Source organism: Chroicocephalus ridibundus, chromosome 3, assembly GCF_963924245.1.
Source record: "Chroicocephalus ridibundus chromosome 3, bChrRid1.1, whole genome shotgun sequence".
Taxonomy (NCBI): domain Eukaryota; kingdom Metazoa; phylum Chordata; class Aves; order Charadriiformes; family Laridae; genus Chroicocephalus; species Chroicocephalus ridibundus.
Window position 1 is genome coordinate 127,536,850 of NC_086286.1, and position 24,217 is coordinate 127,561,066.

At 46.4% G+C, this 24,217-nt stretch overlaps 1 protein-coding gene across 2 annotated transcripts in view; it reads left to right on the forward strand.

Moving 5' to 3' along the window:
* The window catches only part of ELP3 (elongator acetyltransferase complex subunit 3), a 100,017-nt gene that overhangs the window by 12,048 nt on the left and 63,752 nt on the right, over window positions 1-24,217 (forward strand). For both annotated transcript variants that reach the window (XM_063330734.1, XM_063330735.1), the window contains exon 8: window positions 23,204-23,365. In XM_063330734.1, the coding sequence (XP_063186804.1) occupies window positions 23,204-23,365 (162 nt within the window). The remainder of the gene's footprint in view (window positions 1-23,203; window positions 23,366-24,217) is intronic.

Genomic DNA, 24,217 nt, shown 5'->3' on the forward strand with positions numbered 1-24,217 from the left:
TTTTTTTTTTTCCTTATTTTGAATGTGATTATGGTAGCCTTGAAGTTTTTCCTCTTTGTGCAAATCGTTAGTTAATTTTAGATTTTGTACAGTGATTCCCTAATGGGGAAAAAGACTTCAGCCAGGATATTTCTTAAAAAGTCTTTCTGAGCATGACCTTTGATTAAACCCGTGCAGCATCTACCTATGTAGGCTTCGGTCCACCTAACTGCAAACACGTTTTTTTTTTTTCCCCCTTTTTGTCCAATCATTTCTTAACTTTGTCATAAACTTGAGCTCTGCTTCTATGTCCAATGCTATCTTTCCGGTGACAGTGGGAATGCTGACCTGTACGGTCTGAATTGGGCAGCAACGAAAGGCTCATCAGTATGGCATCCTCCTCTTGACGTAGGTTTGAATTTCTTCATATAATACTTTGTCATGATCAGCCCACTGCAGCTTCTGGTCCCAGTTAATCTGATAAAAAGGATGTGACTCTGTGCAGTTGCAACCAGTACGGTATGAGCGTAGCCTGCCATGGAGGTGTATCCTGTTCCTTACCAGGAAGAACCGGCACTGCAAGGCTGACTAAAGAAATAAGTCCTCAAACTGTGTTGGCCCTTGGGCTCCAGCTGGTATTCTGAGTTGGCTTCTGGCTTTCTTGCAGATAACAGAGTCTTACGGTAAGTCTGCCTCATGGTAAATCACAAAGCTGCAAACCCAGTGGTGCCTATATGAGAGAAGTGATGTGGGACTGGGAACATCTGTCCTGGGGGTGCTGGGGCACTGTTCTATCCAGCTGCTGCCAAATAGCGTCATAGAATAACAGAATGTCTTGGGTGGGAAGGGACCTTAAAGGTCATCTAGTTCCAAACCCCCTGCCCTGGGCAGGGACACCTCCCACCAGCCCAGGTTGCACCAAGCCCCGGCCAACCTGGCCTTGAACCCCTCCAGGGATGGGGCAGCCACAGCTTCTCTGGGCAACCTGGGCCAGGGGCTCACCCCCCTCACACCAAAGAATTTCTTCCCAATATCTCATCTCAATCTCCCCTCTTCCAGTGTAAAACCGCTCCCCCTCGTCCCATGGCTCCCCTCCCTGCTCCAGAGTCCCTCCCCAGCTTTCCTGGAGCCCCTTGAGGGACTGGCAGGGGCTGGAAGGTCTCCGCGGAGCCTTCTCTTCTCCAGGCTGAACCCCCCCAGCTCTCTCAGCCTGTCCTCCCAGCAGAGGGGCTCCAGCCCTCCCAGCATCTCCGGGGCCTCCTCTGGCCCCGCTCCAACAGCTCCGTGTCTCTCCTGTGCCGAGGCCCCAGCGCTGGAGGCAGCACTGCAGGGGGGTCTCCCCCGAGCGCAGCAGAGGGGCAGAATCCCCCCCTCGCCCTGCTGCCCACGCTGCTGGGGATGCAGCCCAGGCTGCGGGGGGGTTTCTGGGCTGTCAGCGCACGGTGCCGGCTCCTGTGGAGCTTCTCACCCACCAACACCCCCAAGTCCTTCTCCTCAGGGAAATAAGTAAGTCTGAAACTGTGGCTTTACAGTCAGTGGAGAGAACAGGATCTTCATGGGATGGCTCAGAACATCTAAGCTCGGTTGCTGCTTTACGCTGTTTCCAGGTAAACTAGGCATCTCACTTGGGAGGTGTAAAGAACTCCCTTTATACCTGTATTTATAAAGCGGTAGCAGATGCTTTCCGCATGAGTGGAACTCAAGTGAGTGTAGAAGTGACTGTATTTATATACATGAACTCACCAACCAAAAGTGTGAGTTTTAAAAAGATAAACAGAAACTGCTAGGCTTTCATAGCGACTCTGGTGCGAGTGGAGGAAAGAACCAGCTTCCCTGAGAAAGTGTTGCTGGTGTTTAATATTTCTGAAACACTTTTTAGACTATTCAGACAGAAGTCTTTGCTTGAGGTGCTTTTCTGTGCTTGAGAAATAAGTTGGCCAAGGAACGAGTAAAGAACTGCAGAGCCAGAGAGGATCTGTTTTGTAGAGGGTGTGCAACGAGACTGAGAAGCTTTCATTTTTAGCTGCTGAGAACACCACGAAGGAGATTTCGATGCGCTTCTGGATGCCTATCAGGCAAGGCTGTGGACTTGATGATAGGCATCCCTTCTTTAGGAGGGGATTTGTAATTACTGCTAAAGAATCACTGTAAGACAAGATATTTCTTTTTGTACAGTAGAGAAATACATCTTTCTCTGGGGGTTGTTCCCATCAAGCCAAAGCGTTGACTTGATTGCGGCTGCCTTTGCTCTTTCCTGAGGACAGTGAACCAAGAAGGTGTGAAATACACATGCAAATGAGAATTGCTGCTCCCCTGCCTTCTGCTCCTCTCACCTGACCCGTGAGTCATGGAAGGTGCTGGGCATATTTAACTGCCACCGTGACTCACCACTTAACTCCAAGGGCTGAGCACCTCTTCTCTGAGCCAGGATCTGACTTTTAATTAGTGAATGAGGCCGAAGGAGAACTCGCCTGTCTTGCGAAAGGCAGGTGTCAGAAAGTTTCCCCCAGGCTCTGCACCCGTGCAGCTCCTTGGACTGCACCATCAAGCCTGGCTTCTCTTAGTGTCTTTAAAAATGCACAGAAATTATTTTTTAAAAAATTATTCTAACAGTATCATGCATTGTCTGATGTTCAGTCTGGTCGTAAATCACGTTGTTAATGGCAAAGTGAGAAGGGGATAAAATTGCTGGAACCTCATGTTCTGCAATTCAAGTGTCTTGTGTACCTGATATTTATAAGCCAATACTCAGGTGCACAGCAGGCGTAATAACTATTTCCATAATAGGTCTGTAATCCAAGACTGGTTCAGCTTCGCATCCACTCATCAGTCAGTAGCCTCTTAAAAGGGTCATTTTCCACTTGCATCGTGCGTTGAAGCCCAGAACCTGCCAAAGTGAGTACTGTTGGCTGCGTTTGATTCCTCCTGGAGAAATTGCAGCTCCTAATACCCGACGATGACACCCCGAGACTGCCTTTTTCTTCGGCTTCTCATCGATCGCTTTTGCCAAGTGTCCTTTTGTGTTTCCACCCTTAGCTGCGTCTTCTGCTGGGCCGGTGAGCAGGCAGCAATGCTTCCCGCTGCCACAAGTGTTTTCATTACGCAGGAGGAAATTTCTTTCAGGTATCCCAAAAAGCCGTATTGATCTTTTGGCAAGCGGTCAGCAGACAGATCCAGCCACTCTAGAGCCTTCGTGAAAGAGAAGACACAGGTTCTGAGTAACCGCTGCTTAGGGCTGGATTGTTGTGTGTCCAGTTTAAGACCTCTTAGCCCATCCAAGGAAGAAAAAAAACAACGCCAAGCACTGGCAGTTCCAGCAGCAGTTGGTTTGATATGTGGAGCTCCTGACGCATTTTAAAACCCAGCTGGAAATCACTCTTCTCGAACATGCCAGATCAGAGGGACCCGTGCAAAATGTGTTTTGGGTGGTTATCAGATGATGTGTTTTCTGGAAAGACCGTTACATTCCATTCGCAAATATCCACGTTGGGTCTCATGCGTCAGTAATTCTTCCAACAGAAGCTGCAGAAATACAGTGATTGCGAAGCTTGACCACTAAGCAACTCATAATTTTGCTTTTCAATGGCGAGGAAGAAACCTACTTTCAAAAGGTTTATTTTCCAAGTAAGTCTCTTCTAAATTTCCCAAATAGGACTTTAGGAGTTTTGTTAGAAGGCGGAAGTTCCTGCAGGTAAGTCTGGTCTTGCTGCTGCTGTAATTTTACCAAGATTTAGCCCGGCAGCTTGCCTTTCAGGGCACAGACCCGCAATGAAGTTCGGTGGGGCGCAAGCGGGCGTGTTATGCCGGGCTGTTGCAACGGGCTTGAGGGATGGATTTCTCTGGCCCCACTTGTGAGAAATTCTATCGTACGGCGAATCTCAAGCAAAGAGATTTAAACAAACATGCTTTACCTCGCGGTGAGTATAGGCAAAGAAGATGCTCTCCTAACAATTCAGATGGCTCGATTGACATACGCTTGCTTGTTACACTAATGTATCTTAATTGTGCTTTCGGAGTACTAATTGTGACTCCAGCAGAAATAACCCAGGGCTTTGACTCCCCAGCTCCAGTGATTCATGCTGGGGCGATTTAAGAGGTTACTGTTCTGCTTTTATCTACCTTGACCCTCCGCTTGAGGTTACCACTTCCAAACTAGGCAGCTAATCGCAGTCGTCCACCCTTCAGCTGCCAGAGTTCACCCTGTGACAAATTAATGTCATCTGGAACGGATCGCCATTTAAGAAGATCCGCTACTTCTTTGGCTGCGGGGAGCCCAACCCATTAAAGTGCCCCGCTACAAATTGCCCGAATTTGATAGTCAGATCTCACCTCTTGTCTCGCCGTAACGAGTAGGTACTGTGACAGGTAGGCTCTTGCAGCTCTAGCAGCTCCGGCACAAACTGCTGTAATTGCCGGCTTAAGCTCCTGTTCTAGGGGTAATTTGGGCAGCCGAGGTGTGTGGGTACTTATCCCGTTCTGCATCCCCTCCTGTGCCAGCAGCGGCTTCTGGCAGAGAAGGAAGCGAATAGCAGGAGGCAGCAACATTGCAAATTGCTGTGGCCGTATCCATCAGAGCTTGTCTGTCAAATCCCTCCGGACATCTGGCTGGGCAGTGATTTTTCTGCGCTTCGGTGCCAGGCAGGAGATAACTGGCTGTTGTTTTAGTGCCAGATCGTTTACAACAGAGATTCTGCCTAAATTTCCTTTTGTTCCCAGAGATTTGGAGACTAGTTCCTAATGTTCTGGAGAAGCAGGCAGATTTTCTGTGTTTTCCAGCTTTGGATGCGGCTCTTCCATGGTGCAGGAGCCATGTTTGCCATTAAAACCTGTTTATTGCTTGAGTGTTTACCCCTAAATGCCTTCAGTATGGATAATGTCTTTCCAGCTTGCAGAAATTGAGGAAATTTACCCCAAAGCTGGCTGGCCTTTGTTGGTACACTGTTACTTCTGCGTTGCTTATTTTCTACTGCAAGACCCGACTTTTAGCTGCTGCGGTGTGTTTTATTTGGAAAATATGTAAGTGAAAGTCACTTCATCAGATCCTAATCTTGATATGAGTAGCTCTTCATCTTTTTTCCTCCTGCAGCTATGGAAAGCGATTGCCTACCCAGTTATCTGTCCTGTTCAGTGTTTCCGCCGCGTTTTCTCCTGCATGTAAAATACTCGGGTTTGTGACTAAACGTAGCCGAGCAGGGAAGGTGGGTATGCGGAAGCCATACCCTCATACCAACAGCACGTCTGATATTACGTGACTTTAGGTTTTCTAAGGTGGATACTGGAACCAAACACATCTTTGTCAAAGGTTTATGAGGTAGTAGTGTTTATTCATAACAGAAATTTGAGCTGCACCACATTTAGCAATATTTGTAAATGCCATTGATCCGTATTTTATCCTACGCTGGTGAAAAGCATGATGGCCCTAGCGGTCATGACATTGTCAAAGCTAAATAATGAATTTCAGTGCCTTTTTTTTTTTTTTGTACATTTTCAGCAAATTACTGCTGAACACCTGCCAAAGGGAATACTTTTCTCATTTTTGCTGCTTCGCTGCTGTGCGTGTGTAATTTGGCAAGCATAACAAGTTCTCCAGTGACCCGCGCTAAAACGTTAATGCTAGGATGGGATTCGAGTGGTCAACGGGGATTGGAAACTGGAGATGGAGTTTTATTCATGGCTTGGTCACCTGTACGAGTATGAACCTGGCTTGGTTATTTTTTGGTTCTAGTTCAAATTGTGCTGGTGATCCAAAGGTAATGGCATGAAGAGACGGCGTGGCATGTACTAAATAAGCTTTCTGGGTTAATTTCCTCCCTGACACAGAAAGTATTGCACCATCCTCGTATTACAGAAGCATTGCCTTAGTTGCTGTTGTATTCTCATTTTCCAAGCGGGCAGAAGATCAAACATTAGCGACTGCTTTGAGCTCCGTAAGGATGCAAGCGATCCTCAACTGATGCTCCCATGCCCTGGAGAGGTAACGTGGGACCTGCACTGCCTTTTTTCCTTCCTTCGGCAGAGATTGCTTTCCAGCCCAAATGAAAACAGGCTGGTAAAATGGTGAGATGCGGTTTATGGTTCCCTCAGCTGTGCTGTGCTTGCCTCATTGATACTGTAAACTGAGATCGACTGCCTTTCAGCAGCCCTAAATTAATTTGCAAGAAAAGTCATTTTCTAGTAACATGGTGGGTGCAGTAGGCATGCAAAAAAAAAAAAAAAAAAAAAAAAAGGCAGGTTTAATTTTCATGCTTTTATGGAAGGATGTTGAGAAGTGGTTTTCCTGCGAGTGCTTTGCGAAGGCTGTACGAGGCAGAGTAGAGGCTGTTTGCTTTTGAAATACGGCTTTCTGCAATGTGTTGCAGCTAATGCGCTCTGGGGCTCTGTGCCTCCTCGTGGCCCATCAGTTTGTGAAGTCAAGTACTCAAAAAGCTGGGAGCTGGCAGCGCTGGGGGTGGTTGCACAGCCTTAATTTGGTCACCCTCTGCCTGGGCTTGGCATTATACAATTATCCACTTTTTTTCCTCTTTCTGCAAGAGAATCCCTCAGGTTTGCCTGGTTCGCCTCCAGAGATAGATTGTGTGCTGCTCTAAAAATCCTAAAATTAGTGGGAAAGGCCTTTGTTCCTTTGATATAAATAAGATTTACCTTTTTTCTAACAGCTCCGAGGTGAGATGTGGGTTCAGCTTGTGGTTTAAGACAGCTCAATTCAGATGTTTCTGTGTGAACTGGGTGCCTGATCTCCCCTTACAGCCAGCCGAGATGCGGCCGGCGGAGCCCAGAGAGGGATCCAGCTCATGCTGAAGCAGGGACCCGCGCTGGGTCTGGCTCCACTGACGTGACCACCACTGACTCCCACGGGAGATGGGAGCCCTGGCTCAATGTGGTTGTTCGCATTCAAGAGCTGGATCCCGCACCGAGAATCCTGGCTCCATTGCAGGTGTTTCCTTCTGCATCTCTGCCTCCTTGAGCTTGTGCTGGTTTTTTTATGCAGCATCACTTCTTGCAAGATACTTATATTTCTAGATCAATATGAAGTTCTATTGAATATTTCTAGTTCTGTAGGAAGTTCAGCAAGGCCAAGTGCAGGGTCCTGCACGTGGGTCGGGGCAATCCCCAGCACAAATCCAGGCTGGGAGGAGAATGGCTGGAGAGCAGCCCTGAGGAGAAGGACTTGGGGGTGTTGGTGGGTGAGAAGCTCCACAGGAGCCGGCACCGTGCGCTGGCAGCCCAGAAACCCCCCCGCAGCCTGGGCTGCATCCCCAGCAGCGTGGGCAGCAGGGCGAGGGGGGGATTCTGCCCCTCTGCTGCGCTCGGGGGAGACCCCCCTGCAGTGCTGCCTCCAGCGCTGGGGCCTCGGCACAGGAGAGACACGGAGCTGTTGGAGCGGGGCCAGAGGAGGCCCCGGAGATGCTGGGAGGGCTGGAGCCCCTCTGCTGGGAGGACAGGCTGAGAGAGCTGGGGGGGTTCAGCCTGGAGAAGAGAAGGCTCCGCGGAGACCTTCCAGCCCCTGCCAGTCCCTCAAGGGGCTTCAGGAAAGCTGGGGAGGGACTCTGGAGCAGGGAGGGGAGCCGTGGGACGAGGGGGAAGGGTTTTACACTGGAAGAGGGGAGATTGAGATGAGATCATAGAATCATAGAATCATAGGGTTGGAAGGGACCTCTGGAAGGGAGGAAGAAGATATTGGGAAGAAATATTGGGAAGAAATTCTTTGGTGTGAGGGGGGTGAGCCCCTGGCCCAGGTTGCCCAGGTTGCCTGGACCCAGGTTGCCCAGAGAAGCTGTGGCTGCCCCATCCCTGGAGGGGTTCAAGGCCAGGTTGGCCGAGGCTTGGAGCAACCTGGGCTGGTGGGAGGTGTCCCTGCCCAGGGCAGGGGGTTGGAACTGGATGATCTTTAAGGTCCCTTCCAACCCAAACCGCTCTGTGATTCTGATTCTTCCAGTTTTGGTTCTTGGTCCCATTCTCCTTTCCAGGTCTTTGTTTTTCCCCACCTTTAGGAAGACCCAAGTGGTTGCTCACCTTTGGCTGTACTCTTTTTCTGTCTCCGCTTTGCTGGATTTGTCTCATCTGAGCCAGGCTGTGTCATCCGCAGGGGTTGTCGCCATGCTTGGAAATGTTTGACTTCACTCTTTAGTAGGAGTTGCTCCTTGGGTGCAACACATCTTCACTGGAGTCGCGCGGGATGTCTGAGCAGTTTTAAGTGACTGTAGCAGCTAGAAACTGGAATACTTTTCCAAAGCAATGAGCTCAATCACCATTAATAGTTGAGTAGCTGTCGGCACCTTATGCTGCGTTGGAGCTGCGATGGACAGCAAATGGAGCCGGGAAATGGCACCATCAGTTTGGCAGTCTCCTGCAGGAAGCATCTTCCTGAACATCTGCTTTTACAAGCACGGAGAAAACAAGTGCGTGTATGTTTTTGTAGCACTTTTTTTTTGGGAGAGCTCATATTGCAGCTTTAGAGGTGAGGAAGTTGCTTTGGCAAGAGAACAAGATGAGCGAAACCGTAGCTTTCGCTGGCAGTTGTGGCTGATGACTGCTTTTTATTAGCTCTGTTTATAATTTTATTGATACAATTTCTTTGTTTCCTCAAAGCAGCAGTCAAGCTGTTTTTCCTTCCGCAAGCTAAATGCTTATATCGGAGTGTCAGATGGGGGTGAGATGAATTCCGTTTAATAAGTAGATGCGGAAGCTACAAAGCAAGGTCTTTACTGGACACTGCCTTTATGCAGCAGTAGCTTTTAGGGCGTTGAGTTGTCGGAACTATATGCAGCACCGCAGCAGCACAAGCGGTTATTTTCCTCAATAACAGCTCGGAAGTGGTTGTTACTAAGAATATGCAACTTTCCCTAGGCCACAGTGAGTCAATATCAGAACTGAAATTGGAACTAGATATTTTTTTTTTTTTAATACATGTAAGTCTCACCTAGTGCTGACTCTCTCATCAACTGTGGCAAGAAAACCTTGAGCTTCAGTTTAGATTTAATAAAAGAGACTGTTGTGTCGTGTTTTTCTCCCAAATCCCTTTTTATCCTGCTTTTATAACTGTATATTGACTCTTCCGTGGTAAACGGTTTATATAATTATGACCTAATCGTCGATCATATTGATTTGGCATCAGACTTTTAAATTGTTGCTCTCTCAGGTTTCCCTGAACGAAATTGCAGAGCAAAGATGTGAGAAATCAAGGGCGAATCTTGGGCATCCCCTCGTGCAAGTTTTTCTGGTGGCCTTTGTTTCGCTGTACGTAGCAGGCTGACGAGCTGCTGGCACTTTGCTGTCACTGCGGCGCCATGGTTTGTTTTCATGAGGTGTGTTATCCGCTTCTGTACGCTTGAATAAAAAGAGAAAGGGACGTAGAGTAAAACCTGTCTTGTGGGAATAGCTGCTATCGATTGCCTGGGAGAGGTGGAATTTAACTAAAGGTCAAATAAAATTGTACTGGAATCCACACGAGGGACAGCTGAAATGGGACTCAGAGCTGCTGCTTTTTAGATTTTTATATTGCTTGGTGAAAAGATACCAGGAAGGCAAAATTGACCAAAATGAAATATTAACCGAACGCAGCCTACAGCCTTCCGCTTTTCTCCCCGTGAAATACTGGGGGGGTTAAGGCCACCGCGCTGCACAGAATTGATGCTTAAAGCAAAGACTCTGTGATTAGTGCCTGTCCTGGATGACTGGTCAGAAATTCCCAAATTGTTACTGAGAAATGCATTTGATTCTTTCTAAAACTTCATAGCTTAAAGAGTCTCCAGTTTTCTCGCATTGCGCTGAGCATATTTTTTTTTTTCTAAGCTTTTCTTCTGCATCATAAACTGTCAAATGGTTTTGGAAATAATACTGTTTGGGCTCGATAACTCTCACGCGTGGGCTTTTTTCCCACTTCAGAAGTGATTTTGGTGTGTTTGGTAGCCTGGGAGGGCGTGTAGTTACTAGTAAACTATTTTCTTTTCTTAAATAGGAGAGGAGCTGCTGTTTGCATGGAATATCTTGCCCTCCTTTGTAGCGAGCCCAGAGCTTCACAGCGCCTTCAAGCTTCTGGTCATCTGAACCGCTTCTTTTTGCGGTTTTATCAAGACTTTCAGGCTACTTTTCTTTAGTTGTCATTTTCAAATGCCATTAGCAGTAATCCAAGGAGATGAAAAGTCTGTACGAGTGTCCTGGGAGCAAGGACGGGAGTTGTAGAATGGCTGGTTGAGCGCACAGGCAGCCAACCTGTCGTTTCATCCACGTGTGGCTCATTGTTCGGCTTGTCGTGGCTGCTGGGATGATCAGCGCGGTGTGTTGGACTACCGGCATCTTCCACATGTAAGATGGATGCATGTTTGGTTTTTTTACCAGCATTCATGTATTAGTCTGAAATTTAAAGCGTCTGGCTCATGGTGAAGGAAACTGTGTACACTCATTTAATAGATTGAGTATGGGCTCAGGAAGGGGACATTTTACAAGCACTTTATGTATTTTTCTTCTTTCAGACATCTTGGAAAAAGTTGTGTTTTGCTGTTGTGTTGGACCTCAGTTGCCTTTATTGGGATGAAAGTTTTTGTTTTCTTTAGCTGCTAAAAAAGCAAACCACCTCCCTCTTTATGTAGAACGAGTCTAGCAGGATTCTTACTTCCATTGTACGCGTTTTCATCTTCTGGCAGATGAACTCTTTTCCTCTGGCTACTCGAAATGGGCTAATGTTTCAACGAAAAGTCTAGGTTGTAATTTTCTTTGAAGTGTTTGACAAATATGTGTAACTTTATCGGGATTTCCAAAAATGGGGTCCTTCACCAAAGCCTCTGTAAAGATTGTGGGAATAAGAGTGAAGGCTTTGCATGCTTAAATAGCAGAAAGATATTAGAAGACGGAATAAATGATCAATTTACACAACAGAGGAAAGTCATTAGTGGTGTCTCAGAGGAATCTCTGCTGGAATAAGTGGTCTTGACCATGCTGGGTGAGTGTGAAGGGGCAGGTGAAAATTAATGTAGATACAGAGCGATGTGTATAATCAATTTTTTTCCTTATTTTACTACAGAACAATGAGCTCCAAGTTGGTTAATGCCACTCAGGAACAAGATTTTCAAGTAGATAACTGTGAGAAACACAGGCTTGATGCTCGGTATTAGTTAAAAAACCAACTCAGTGTGAGGAATTATAATGAAGGGAATAGAGAGCAAACTGGGAAATATTGTTACGCTGCCACGTAATTCGGCAGTGCCTTCACAGCTTGAACCTACGCTCAGTTCTTTTTAAAAATAAGGGAGGGGAGGAGGAAAATGATACTGTGGAACAGGGGAGAAAATGTTTGAGAGTGATATAATAGAGATGTATGAAATCCTGAGCGGCATGGAGAAGACAAAAAAAAAAAAAAAAGGATAAACGTTGATTATCTCCTAGAGCAGAAGAACTAGGGCTGTCAGATGAAATGGGAATTAAACACAAAGGAGGCGCTTCTTTGTGCAGTCCACAGTTAGGCTGAAGGGTGACCAGACGCGTTCGTAGGGAAAAATATCCATTGAGAGCTGCTAAGTCCTGAGGACACCCACTACTACTGAAGACATCGCCTCCGGCTCAGGTTGCCCCTGGAGAGGAAATAACTGGCAACTGTGAGCGCATTCAAGGAAAACAGCGCTGCAGCTTGCCCTGCTCCCTCTGGTGTGCTCTAAGCATCTGCAATGGCTGTGGGTGGGATACTGGGTTAAACAGACCTTTGGACTTGCCCCAGGTGCTGTTCCTGTGTTTCTGGAGCGTGCAGGTCCCTTGTTCCATCTCCAGACCAGGTCAGTTTGTTAGTGGCACTCCAGTTCGGTGCCAGGAAGCTGGTGGCTCATGTCGCTGCTTCTGTTCTGGGAAAAATGTGACGACTTCGGTCTCCAAGACTATAATTTGGCTGCGCTCACCGGTAAGAAGTAAAATTACCGAACCGAAACTTGGTTCTGTTCTACCTCAAACCAAGACAGACAGGTTTGAGAAAGGCAGAGGGCTTACATAAGGGAGGAGATAAGTACGCTCCATATTAGCCTTGTTTTAGCCTTTTTCCCTTAAACCTTTAGTCTTGACAGAGGTAGGTAAAAAACGGGTTGCTACGCGGCTCCTGTTAGAGCCACGCACACGTGTTTTGCTTCTTTGAAATATTTCACTCCAGCATATGCTTATTCATGCTGGTGTTTTCGGGTGTGGTTTGCTAATAATATGCTGCTGAAAAAAACCATTATCTGTGTTGCTCTTGCCTTGAACGTGATGGATGGGCGCTTAGAAAAAAAGCCTGCAGTGTTAGAAGGTCCTGTTGGGGCTTTCTGTTCAGTGTCCTTTTTGTGCCTCCTGGGCTGAGCCAGACCTTTCACGGCTTGCTCAGATGTCCTCTGAGAACAGGCAGTGATTATGGCTTTGGAAATAATTGTGCATTTATTAGCCTGGCGTGGGGAGAGCGGAGCAGCTCCGGTGCACGGCTCCGCTGGGAACGGCAGGGTCCCTCCAGCACCGCTACAGCCTCCTTGCCCGGAGGTCCTCTACACGACGTTGCTCTATGAAAGCTGTGAATGATATAAAAATAAACCAAACAAACCCCCACCCCCTTCCCTTTATAGCCATTACCTTCTTGTCGTTACAGCCAGGCGTTTAATTAGTCCCTGCAAATAGCCCTACTTTGATTAGGCCTGGAGTGTGTTAACATAACTCCGCCGCTTCTGCTCGTGCTGTGCTTTTTCTTCGGAGGATTTTCAGATGTCGCATCCATTCATTGTGGTTACAACTTGGTAAACAAATTAAGAAAGAGGGGAAACTGGTGAGTTCTAGGGCTTTTTGGCTTCAGGAGGGGTACTGTTTTGAACACAGATCCTATCCTGGATTTCTAACACCAAGTGACGCAGTATAATTACATATGACTTATCTGCTAGTGGCATTTCACCAAAAAAAAAAAAGGATTTATTCTCGCTTATCTTTTAGCAGGTGTAAATACTGTTACTTTATCAAAATTGGGAAATTATATTTTAGTCGATAAATGACTGTATTTTAAGTAACTGGTAAGTTTTTTCAGTCTTTGAAAACTGAACCTTGGGAAAGTGATGCTGCTAAGAAACCGAAGCGGTCTGCTGTACTCCTGGTAGTGGTGATAAAGAAAACGCTGAAATGTTGTAATAAAAAGGGAGCACTATAAAGCCAAATAACTGGCATTTGAGCTTTCAGAAATATCTGCTCTGGGCAATCATCAAACATGCAACTTTGGAAATATGTCGGATGAGTAAGATGGCACCTGTTCTGTTTACTAGCAGGAAATTGTAGATATTGAGTTAATTTTTGCTAGCTGTGTTTCAGAGATTGGCATTGTGATAAAGCAGAGCTATTAGAGATCAAGAAAAAGGAGGTCATTTAAGTAATAGGTGAGGATGTTGGGTCACACCAACCCCATAAATGCTCCAGGCTGGGGGCAGAGCGGCTGGAGAGCTGCCTGGTGGAAAAGGACCTGGGGGTGTTGGTCGGCCGAATATGAGCCAGCAGTGTGCCCAGGTGGCCAAGGAGGCCACCAGCATCCTGGCCTGTGTCAGCACTAGTGTGGCCGGCAGGAGTGGGGCAGTGACCGTCCCCCTGGACTGGGCACTGGGGAGGCCCCACCTCGAGGGCTGTGTCCAGTTTTGGGCCTCTTAGGTCAGGAAAGACCTTGAGGGGCTGGAGCGTGTCCAGAGAAGGGCAACGGAGCTGGTGAGGGGTCTGGAGCACAAGTCTGGTGAGGAGCGGCTGAGGGAGCTGGGGGTGTTCAGCCTGGAGAAGAGGAGGCTGAGGGGAGACCTTCTGGCTCTCTACAGCTCCCTGAAAGGAGGGGGTAGCCAGGGGGGGTCGGGCTCTTCTCCCAAGGAACAGGCCATGGCACAAGAGGAAACGGCCTCAAGTTGTGCCAGGGGAGGTTTAGGATGGATATTGGGAACAATTTCCTCCTGGAAAGGGTTGTGAAGCATTGGAAGAGGCTGCCCAGGGCAGTGGTGGAGGCACCATCCCTGGAGGGATTGAAAAGCCGGGCAGACGTGGTGCTGAGGGCCATGGGGTAGTGGTGGTTTTTGTCAGCGTTAGGCTGATGGTTGGACTCGATGATCTGAAAGGTCCCTTCCAACCTGGGCCATTCTATGATTCTGTGATGTGGTACATAAGATACTAGTGTATTATATCGGCAGTTTAGCCTTCAGGAACCAGTGGTGTCACTTTTTGTCTTAGTTATTGTATAGACATCATTGTCTGTCGTGAACACCTGTGCTACACCTAGGACCACGCTCCTTGTAGTCAAGGGCAACAAGAAGGTTGTTTTGTTGTTTTGGTTTTTTTTCAAGGTATTAGACTTGTTTGAGATGCTGGATGATCACAACCACTGTCGTTCACAAAGTTAAGGCCAGGAACTTTCTGGTGAGGATTCCTTTGGTCACTGATGACAATTCTTCATTTTCCCACCCAGCCCTCCGACACTTCCCTCTTTCCAGAAGGCCCCAAGCACCTCTTCTTCTAAGGCAGGTTTGCAGCTCTGGGTTCTGGGGCTAGGCTAAGGGTAGATGAGCAGCAATGCCTTCCCCTTCCCAGCGAAGCTGTGACCACTCATTGCGATGTGTATGAGTATGGAGCGCCACATTTTGTGGAAATTGTTCCTGTTGGATAATCCCTTGGCAACAACGTGATCAAGTGATATGAGCATCTTCATAATTAAGTCCATCTTCACCATCAAGAAGGTTTTCTTTTGCTTTTGAAGTAATGCTGGAACGTCCTGCAGGCAAGTTTTTTGGTACTGTTGGGTTGGATGAGTTCTTCTAGATCCTTCCCTTAAAAACTTCTTGCTCTTGGTGGTTGGTTCTCTTTGATGCTGCCTTTGAACTGTTTCTGCTGTTTCTAGTGCCTTTTTCTGCTCTTTTACTTCTCCGTATGCTTCCTCTTTATGTACTCTCCTACTCTGAAACATTTAAAACAGATAAATGGTGTAAAGGCATGTGATTAACGGGCTGTATACCCACTGCGTTAACCCACCTGCTTTATTCTTACAGTTTATCTTTTCTGAGCTTCTTGGGATGAGGCAAGTCTTTCTGTGCCGTCTGGCATCCTGCCACCCTGATCCCAAGCAGGGCGTTTGGAAGCTGCTGTAGTATGGATTGTAAATAATTGAGCCTTTGACGTTCAGGTCTCTTAGCTGGCGAGGCTTTTGTCTGTAGACCAAAGTTTAATCGAGAGCGACTAGAGGCTTTGTTAAAGGAGTTGTTTTATGCCAGAGCTGTCTGTTTTTTCTCGAAGTGAGAAAGTGTCTGAGACTCTGTGTCAAACTGCTGTGTCCGCTGGAGAGGTGGGTGCCTTTTTGATCTGAAAAAAATTAGCTTATTTTAAAGGCAGGCTCTGATTTGAAAGTCTGCTTAAAGTACCAGCTCTGTCCGAAAACTCAGTCAGATATTCTCTAATGATTAAAATTAATAATCTCTCCTTTACTTCTCCCGATTTCAGACAGTTCTGTAATCATGCAGAAAAGAACTGACTTCACAATAGCTATGTCTGCGCGAATCTTAAGGTTTCTCTGTGTCTCATTTCCTCTGTTTGTATGGCTTAGCATCTATTTTATTTGCATAATTTACCTCTGCGGTCAGTCTGTTATTAAAATTGCCCCACTGTCATCTTATGTTATACACTTGTCTTGATTTCTGATTGTTCTTTTGATTATATGGGGTTCCTCAGCGCTGCTGTATTACAGATAACAAATAAGACTGTTCCAGGGAAGGAGGAGAAATACTGGAGGGTGTTTATTGCTGCTTGAGAAGATAAAATCCATCTCCATTCTCAGGTTCCAGAAGAAATGGGATACTGGGGGTGTTGGTCAACAGCTGACTGAATACGAGCCAGCAGCGTGCCCAGGTGGCCAAGAAGGCCACCAGCATCCTGGCCTGTGTCAGCACTAGTGTGGCCAGCAGGAGTGGGGCAGTGACCGTCCCCCTGGACTGGGCACCGGGGAGGCCCCACCTCGAGGGCTGTGTCCAGGGAGGGGCTGGAGCGTGTCCAGAGAAGGGCAACGGAGCTGGTGAGGGGTCTGGAGCACAAGTCTGGTGAGGAGCGGCTGAGGGAGCTGGGGGTGTTCAGCCTGGAGAAGAGGAGGCTGAGGGGAGACCTTCTGGCTCTCTACAGCTCCCTGAAAGGAGGGGGTGACCAGGGAGGGTCGGGCTCTTCTCCCAAGGAACAGGCCATGGCACAAGAGGAAACGGCCTCAAGTTGTGCCAGGGGAGGTTTAGGATGGATATTGGGAACAATTTCCTCCTGGAAAGGGTTGTGAAGCATTGGAAGAGGCTGCCCAGGGCAGTGGTGGAGGCGCCATCCCTGGAGGAATTGAAAAGATGTGTAGAAGTGGTGCTGAGGGCCATGGGGTAGTGGTAACTTGTCAGTGTTGGGTTAATGGTTGGACTCGATGATCTGAAAGGTCCCTTCCAACCAAAACAATTCTATGACTGTATAATTCTATGAAATGCACATCACAAATACGTCAGAATGAGCGTGGAAATCAGGTGAACTTGTATATACGAGACTGTCATGAGCAGAATTTTCAGCTTGGGTTCATCTAATTCCTCAGGGCTTTCTCTATCTTACTTCTTTTGGTCTTCGGTTAATAATAGTTTTGCTTGTCTTGGTCATCGACAAGGTCATCTTAACCTCTTGTGGCTCCTGAGTCACTCTCTTCAGAGCTCTAGATATCTGCTTTTCAGGCTGTCTGCCTAGTTGGATAGAGTCTGTTCCCTCTTCATATCTGCCTTGGCTAGCGTGCTGTTCCTGCAGGATATGTGACTAGATTTCTGTTGTTTTTAAAGATTAAGTGAAGGCAAATCCATCATCTCCGTTATCATGATAAGTCACTGTATCCTGCTAGTGAGCTTACGGGGTTTTTTGGAGAAATGAAGTGTAATATGCATAAACTTCTGCAAGAGAATTGACCTGCTACAGTGAGATATTTTGACCTTAAAAAAGAGACTAGAACAACGTGTCACCCATTACATTGGTTTCCAAAACAGGCATAGCAGAAAATTATTGTCATTGACCTGAATGATTTCTAATAGGATTCTGTTGGTTTTGCCTCTGGGCCTTGTGTTTAATAGTGGTGTTAAAATAGTAATTTCTAAGGGTTGGCAGGAGCTATCAATATTGGAGATGGGCAAATAAGGGATAAACCTATATTCCATAGTAAGTTGTATACGAGCAAGCCGTGTACTTTCTTGTGGGAAAATGTAAAGCTGTTTTTCTAGGAATGGTGCAGGATTCTATTCTGAGAAGCAGCGAAATATCTAGAAAATACTTAGGAGTTAAGTCGCATTATCATGAGCTTTCTGTATGATTCAGCAGCCAAATTACCCTTGACTGTATAAATAGTGGAAAATTGGATAGGGATAGGCAAATCATATTCCATCTGGATATAGTACTGGTGTGTCTGCAAAGTAGTGGCTGTTTTTGGTATCAAAGTCAACAAGAAGATTGCTTAAAAACTGGAGATGGTGCTAAAAAAGGTATGAAAATGATGTAAGCACACTAGAATATACACACTTAATGAAAAATACGCAAAAGTCCTTGAATCTAGTCTGATAAGCTGATACCTGCCAGAAGGGCAACGTGGTGGAACACAGCTAATTTAGGGGATTTCTGGAGCGCATTATAATGGTATTTTGAAATAGTTGGCTCATCCAGTGCCTAGGAGAGGCGCTTTCCTGGATCTGCTACTCGCAAAGAGCTGGTTGTGGGAAGGATGCGGTCTTGGCTGCAATGACTCTGAGATGTTAGAGCTTAAGATCCTGAGGGAAGCAAGTCACAGAATAAAGATGTCAGAGTTCAGGACAACAGATTTGAACCTTTCCAGGGAACCTAAAGGCAGGATCCCGTGGGAGGACACCCTGAAGGGTGAATAAGCCCAGGTGAGCTGAGCTGAGCTGATCTTCCAGGATCTTGCCTCAAATTGCAAAGACGGTGCAGGAAACAAAGCAGGCACGACAGGTCACCAGCTTTGCTTAACAGGGAGGTCCTGATGGAGCTCAAACATGAAAAAAGGAGTGCGTGCAGGAAGTAGAAAGAGGTATGGGATGCCCAGGAGGGAGACGGGCGGGCAGAGGGGACATTAGAAAACCTTAATTGAAGTTGAAACTCAAAGAGATTGTCGGACAACAAGACTATCAGGCAGCAAAGAAAGACCAAAGAAAATCATAGAATGGTTTAGGTTGGAAGGGACCTTAAAGATCATCTAGTTCCAGCCCCCCTGCCCTGGGCAGGGACACCTCCCACCAGCCCAGGTTGCTCCAAGCCCCGGCCAACCTGGCCTTGAACCCCTCCAGGGATGGGGCAGCCACAGCTTCTCTGGGCAACCTGGGCCAGGGGCTCACCGCCCTCATGGTAAAGAATTTCTTCCTAATAATCTCATCTAAATCTCCCCTCTTCCGGTTTAAACCCTCGTCCTGTTACTACACTCCCTCATAAAGAGTCCCTCCCTGTCTCTCCTATGGGCCCCTTTTAGGTACTGGAAGGCCACTATAAGGTGTCCTCGGAGCCCTCTCTTCTCCAGGCTGAACAACCCCAACTCTCTCAGCCTGTCTTCATAGCAGAGGTGCTCCAGCCCTTGGATCATCTTCATGTCCCTCCTCTGGACCTGTTCCAACAGGTCTGTGTCCTTAATGTGGATCTGCTGGATGAGGCAGGCAGCTCGGTGATGAAGGACAAAGGAAAAGGCTGAGGTATGCATTGTTTCTCTGCCTATCTGCAAGGTCTGCTCTTTCTAGGTGGTGAGAGGTAGTACCCATGGCAGAGGATTGCATTGGCATCACCGGCAAATTGGGCACATGCAGGTCTGTGGAAGGGGATGGGTGAGGTAGCTCCATCCCACCTTGGAGAGGTGATGAAAACCAAGAGCTGACTGGAAATGTCCTGTGGGTCTTCAAGAAGGTGAGAAGGAGACCTGCAGGCTGGTAAGCCTCATCTTGGTCCTCAAGAACGTTATGGAGCGTGTCTTTGTGGAAGCTGTTTCCATGGTCAGGAAGGTGGCCGGGAGGATTCAGTATGGATTTGCCAGGGCAAAAATGTGCCTGCCCAACCTGCTAGAGGTGTGGGAAACCACCATATTTCCAGTGGGCAGTTAGGATGAAACCTGGGCGCTGAAAGTAAGAAATAAGCAAAGTCAGTCTTGAAATAGCCAATCCACTATAAGTTGTTACATAAATCACTGATTAATAATAAAAAATCAAATCTGACTTGAGACCTACAAATCGGGATCAGATTTCACAGATATACTACTTAAAAAATAGAAACCGAAATAATCCAAAAGCTTTCTCCACTAAAAAGAGTGTTGCTCTTAAACATACATCACTTTCTCTTGTCTTTTTCTCTGTTGGCTGGTAAATACCTGTCTCGGATCCTGTCTGTGCTTTAAAATAAGGGATCTTGCCAATTTGATTGCAAGATCTCTACACCACTCTCGTGAGACCCCACCTGGAGCACTGCGTCCAGTTCTGGAGCCCCTACTACAAGAGAGATACGGACGTGCTGGAACGTGTCCAGAGAAGGGCCATGAGGATGATGAGAGGGCTGGAGCACCTCTCCTATGGGGACAGACTGAGAGAGTTGGGGTTGTTCAGTCTGGAGAAAAGAAGGCTCCGAGGAGACCTTTGAGTGGCCTACCAGTATCTTAAGGGGGCCTCCGAGAAAGCTGGGGAGGGACTTTTTAGGGTCATAGAATCATAGAATCTTCGTGGTTGGAAAGGACCTTTGAGATCATCGAGTCCAACCATACACACAGAAAAAAAACCCCTACAATCTCTGTCACTAGAGCATGCCCTGCAGTGCCACATCTAGACGTTCCTTAAACACCTCTAGGGATGGTGGCTCAACCCCCTCCCTGGGCAGGCTGTTCCAGTGCCTGACCACTCTTTCAGTAAAGGAATTCCTCCTGATATCTAACCTAAACCTCCCCTGCCGCAGCTTCAGACCATTTCCTCTGGTCCTGTCATTATTCCCCTGGGAGAAGAGGCCAACCCCCACCTCTCTCCACCCTCCTTTCAGGGAGTTGTAGAGGGCAATGAGGTCTCCCTTCAACCTCCTCTTCTCCAAGCTCAACATGCCCAGCTCCCTCAGCCTCTCCTCATATGACCTGGTCTCTGGGTAACGGTAGGACCAGAGGGAATGGATTAAAACTAGAGATGGGACGATTCAGACTGGACGTTAGGAAGAAGTTCTTCACCATGAGGGTGGTGAGACAGTGGAACAGGTTGCCCAGAGAGGTGGTGGAAGCCCCATCCCTGGAAGTTTTTAAGGCCAGGCTGGACGGGGCTCTGAGCAACCTGATCTAGTGGGAGGTGTCCCTGCCCATGGCAGGGGGTTGGAACTAGATGATCTTTAAGGTCCCTTCCAACCCTAACGATTCTATGGTTCTATCATTAAAAAAAAAATCAGCGTCTGTCTTGATGTAAATCCTGTATTTAGTAGATAACTTTTTATATAGAATTTCCTGCTTTTTGTGGGTATCTGGACTCTCTCTTATAGGTTACCATCGGGCTGGTCAGTGAAGGGGGCGCTGGCCGTGCGTAGGAAAGTGTTGAAACTAAACATCAAACAATGACAGATTTATTTTTTTTTAAATAAAAATTTAACTTGGTTGCATAATGCAGCTTTGTGCTGCATAATAATCATTGGTGCAGCTTTTATGGGTACTCTTTGATAACTCCTTCCAGAAAACGTTGGGTTATGTAAATCTAGTAAAGCTTTTAACTGATGTCCGCTGCTGGTGCTCTGTGTTGGGCCTCTTAACTTCTAATCTTACAATTTGTGCCTGTCCTTAGTTTTAGTATTAGGTTTCAAATGAAATAGAGTTGCTCATTTTGCAGGTAGGAACAATGTTGAGTATCCAAATGAGAGTTTAAAGTTGAGAAAAGACAGAAGAAAAGTCAATTTTTTCTTTCTTTATTCAGGAAATGATGGAACGTGATGTTCCTGATGGAACGTCAGGCAATGTGTTGCCAGAATCATCTTCCGTGGAAGGTTGGCTGTCACGCACTTCTTTCTCTTTGCAATTAGTTGAAAGGAATCTGTAGTCTTTATTAAATGTGGACCACGTGATTCAAGCTTTTCTTTCACGTTAATAAAACAGAGAAGACTGCGCTCTGTTTCTCACCCCGAGTCTCTGGGACTGCTGGGGAGAGCTGGAGGACTTGGGGCTGGAGTTGAAAATGTCTGTCCCGTGCAGAGGTGCCGGTTTGAAGAGACTCGTGACTTTTCTTGGAAACGCCGTCTTTGTTGCTTTATCTGGTTTGGGTTCAATTTTGTCCTGCTTGTCTAGTTATCGTTAAGACACGCTTCTCTTTATGGCCCTTACACCCTACTGAAATCCTCTTGGTGCCCCTAGTAGATGTTATAGTTTAGGGTCTGTTGGTGTTCATTATATTTAGCATTTTATATCGTAGCCATAAATTTCCGGGGGGGGGGGGGGGATATAATTATTTTTATCTCCCCTCAGTATTTCTAGGCTGATTGCAGGTGCTTAATATGAGCGCGTACCCTCTGGCATGATGGGTGCGTTATTCGGTGCCTTTTCCCCCCCGCCCCTTAGCTAAAATGTCTCTCTTTTAATCGTTGCAAGTCACATCTCTAAAAATGAGCAGTTTTTTCACTCTGATGTTAATGAATCACACGTTGGCAATGTTTTCCCTGCCGTGATAAACAATGGTTCTGTTAATCTGTCAGATTAGTGAGCCACGAACTCTGAAATGTTTTACGGGGTTTTTGTTGTTTGGGGTTTTTTAAGATGCTTATTTTGACAGCCATTACAGTCTATCCCCCAAATATCTTGGTCTTTGTAGGTCTTAGGCTTTAACAGTTTGAAGGGAGTTAATAGTTTTGGTTGCGGGTCTGAGGCCACTCGTGTGTTTTTGCTGGGTTTTTTGAGGGTGGTGGGATTTTGGGGCTTTTTTTGGTCAAATTGAACCTCCGTCATGACCTGAGGTAGGCTCTGGAGCTTTATTTTGGTTCAGAAGCTTCCAGCCATCCGAAGCTGGAAACTGGATGATGAATCTCTATAGAACACCTAATAAAGAGCTGAAGTTAGCCATCATGATTTCGGTGTGCGATATTCTTCCAGGTATCAGCGTAACATCTCTCTCGTACTTGAGGTGTCCTCTTTTCGGCGACATTTAATATTAATACTGAGGTCTTCATCATTTGGGACCATTAAAGAGACCGATATTCCTCTCCAACAGTGGCTGTTCATCCTGCCCCCGTCCCAGTTTGGGAATTAGCCAGGTTATCTCTGCAGTTTCAAATGGTTTCAAAAGAAGTTGTTTCCTTTTTCCTGCTGTAAATCTTTTCTCCCGCGCTGCAGTTCTCAGTTATACAACCACCGTATTCTGCAGGAAAGGCGTTCAAGTGAAATGATTCCTGTATGGAAAGGAATATTATCCTTGCTGGTGGTATTGGAGATTATGTTGATTGACAGTTTCCTTTGTGAACTTTGGTTCAAAACTGCTTTAGATTCCTTTTCTCTTTTGTTTTACTCTCTCTTAGGTCAGTAACTTACCATTTGTCATCAGTAGAGGATTTTTCTACTAGCTGGAATAATTGGTCTCTGTTAGACATCCAGTGATGAATGGGAGAGGAGGGGGAAAAAGGTTAACAATGAATTTTGTTTCAGCGTTAGACTTCAGTGAAGTTGAAAGCATGCCACTTGCTCACAAAGGGCTGTGATTTATGGAATTTTTCATAGACAGTCTTGTACGTTTTCTTGTGAGAACGCAGCTGGATCTTGTCCCAGTCCCTGCAATTTATCTGCACACCGTGGGAATCAAACGAAAAGGTACCGACTGTGCCACGCTCTGCCTTTGGTTTGTCTCCAAAACCGAACACGTGTTTCATTGCCTACTCTGATTTCCCCTTTCTCCCAGGTTTTCCTTTCCAGATGCCGAGTACTGAAGGCTCAGTCTGGTCTGGGAGCATCTTCCTAACACGTACAGCTTAAAAAAGCCCTGCAAGGCTGCCACGGTCCAGTTTTTTTTACACAAAGCAAACCCTGGACTTGTATTAGTGTGTATATTTGTGTATCGTTTCATCCATACATTGCAGTAAGGTTGAGGGTTCCCTTGCTGGGATTTTTGAGGTTTTTAACCTGGATTTTAATTCTTGTAGTGACTTAGAAACTCTCACCTGGAAGGTGTTGGCAACTCTGCTGAAGTCACTTGTGACAACTTCAGAATTTTAATAGAGGATGGATTTTTTTCAGGTATTCAGAACGAAGCCTGACAAAATGCGTTGGGATAACGATAGAGACCAGACCAGATTACTGCCTGAAGCGGCATTTAAGTGACATGTTGTCCTACGGCTGTACGAGGCTGGAGATCGGAGTGCAGAGCGTCTACGAGGACGTGGCCAGGGACACCAACAGGTGAGAAGAAAGAAAGCTTCAGAGCTTCAGTGGCTGCTCACTGAATGCTTTCTGGAATACTCTTTGAGTAGCGTGTCATGACTTGTTTGCTTGAACACCCACTTAACGTTGAACGTTGAGACATTTAGCTCACTTCCTAGCTTGTGTGCCCATATGTCTCTTAAGAAAAACTAATAAAATGCGGTGGCTTCACGGATTTCTTTGTGGTATTGTGTAGACCGTGACTTGAGAAAATGGGGTTATTTGTGATGTTTTAATTTAAAATCATATTATTTTCCTGCATCGTACATCTCTCTTTTTTTTTTTTTTTTTTAAACTGCTTCATAAATAAATGCAGCTTTGAAGTAGAACATGTGCCCAGGGAGACCTCATAGTTCTTGTCCTACCTCGAATAGATACCACGCAGCATAATCTGTTGGAGGCACTTTACCAGCAAACAGCGTGTTCTCTGCACCAGGTACCTCTTTCTGCTGAGTATCGGAGAGGAGAGATGACATTGGCAGGTACAGAGGGTGAGCTGTAGCCAGAAACAACGCCCGTTGATGGATTAACCACAGTCGTTCTAAGGCATACAGTATCTCTAGGGATTGCAAAATATATGCGCAAGAGGCCGGTGATTTATTCCTTGTGAGACTGGACCTATGGCTAAAAGAACAGTTGTCCTACGTAGGAGAGTGCGCAATACAATTCCTTACTTGCCTGTAAGCAGTGAAATGAACAATCTCTCTTTTTTTTTTTTTTTTTTAATTTTATTTTATTGCCAGTCTCATAATTCTGTTCAGATCTTGAAAGAAGTGGGGTTTTTTTCTTGGTTTTTTTTCACTTCTGACACTCGTACAACTTGCCGTCGTC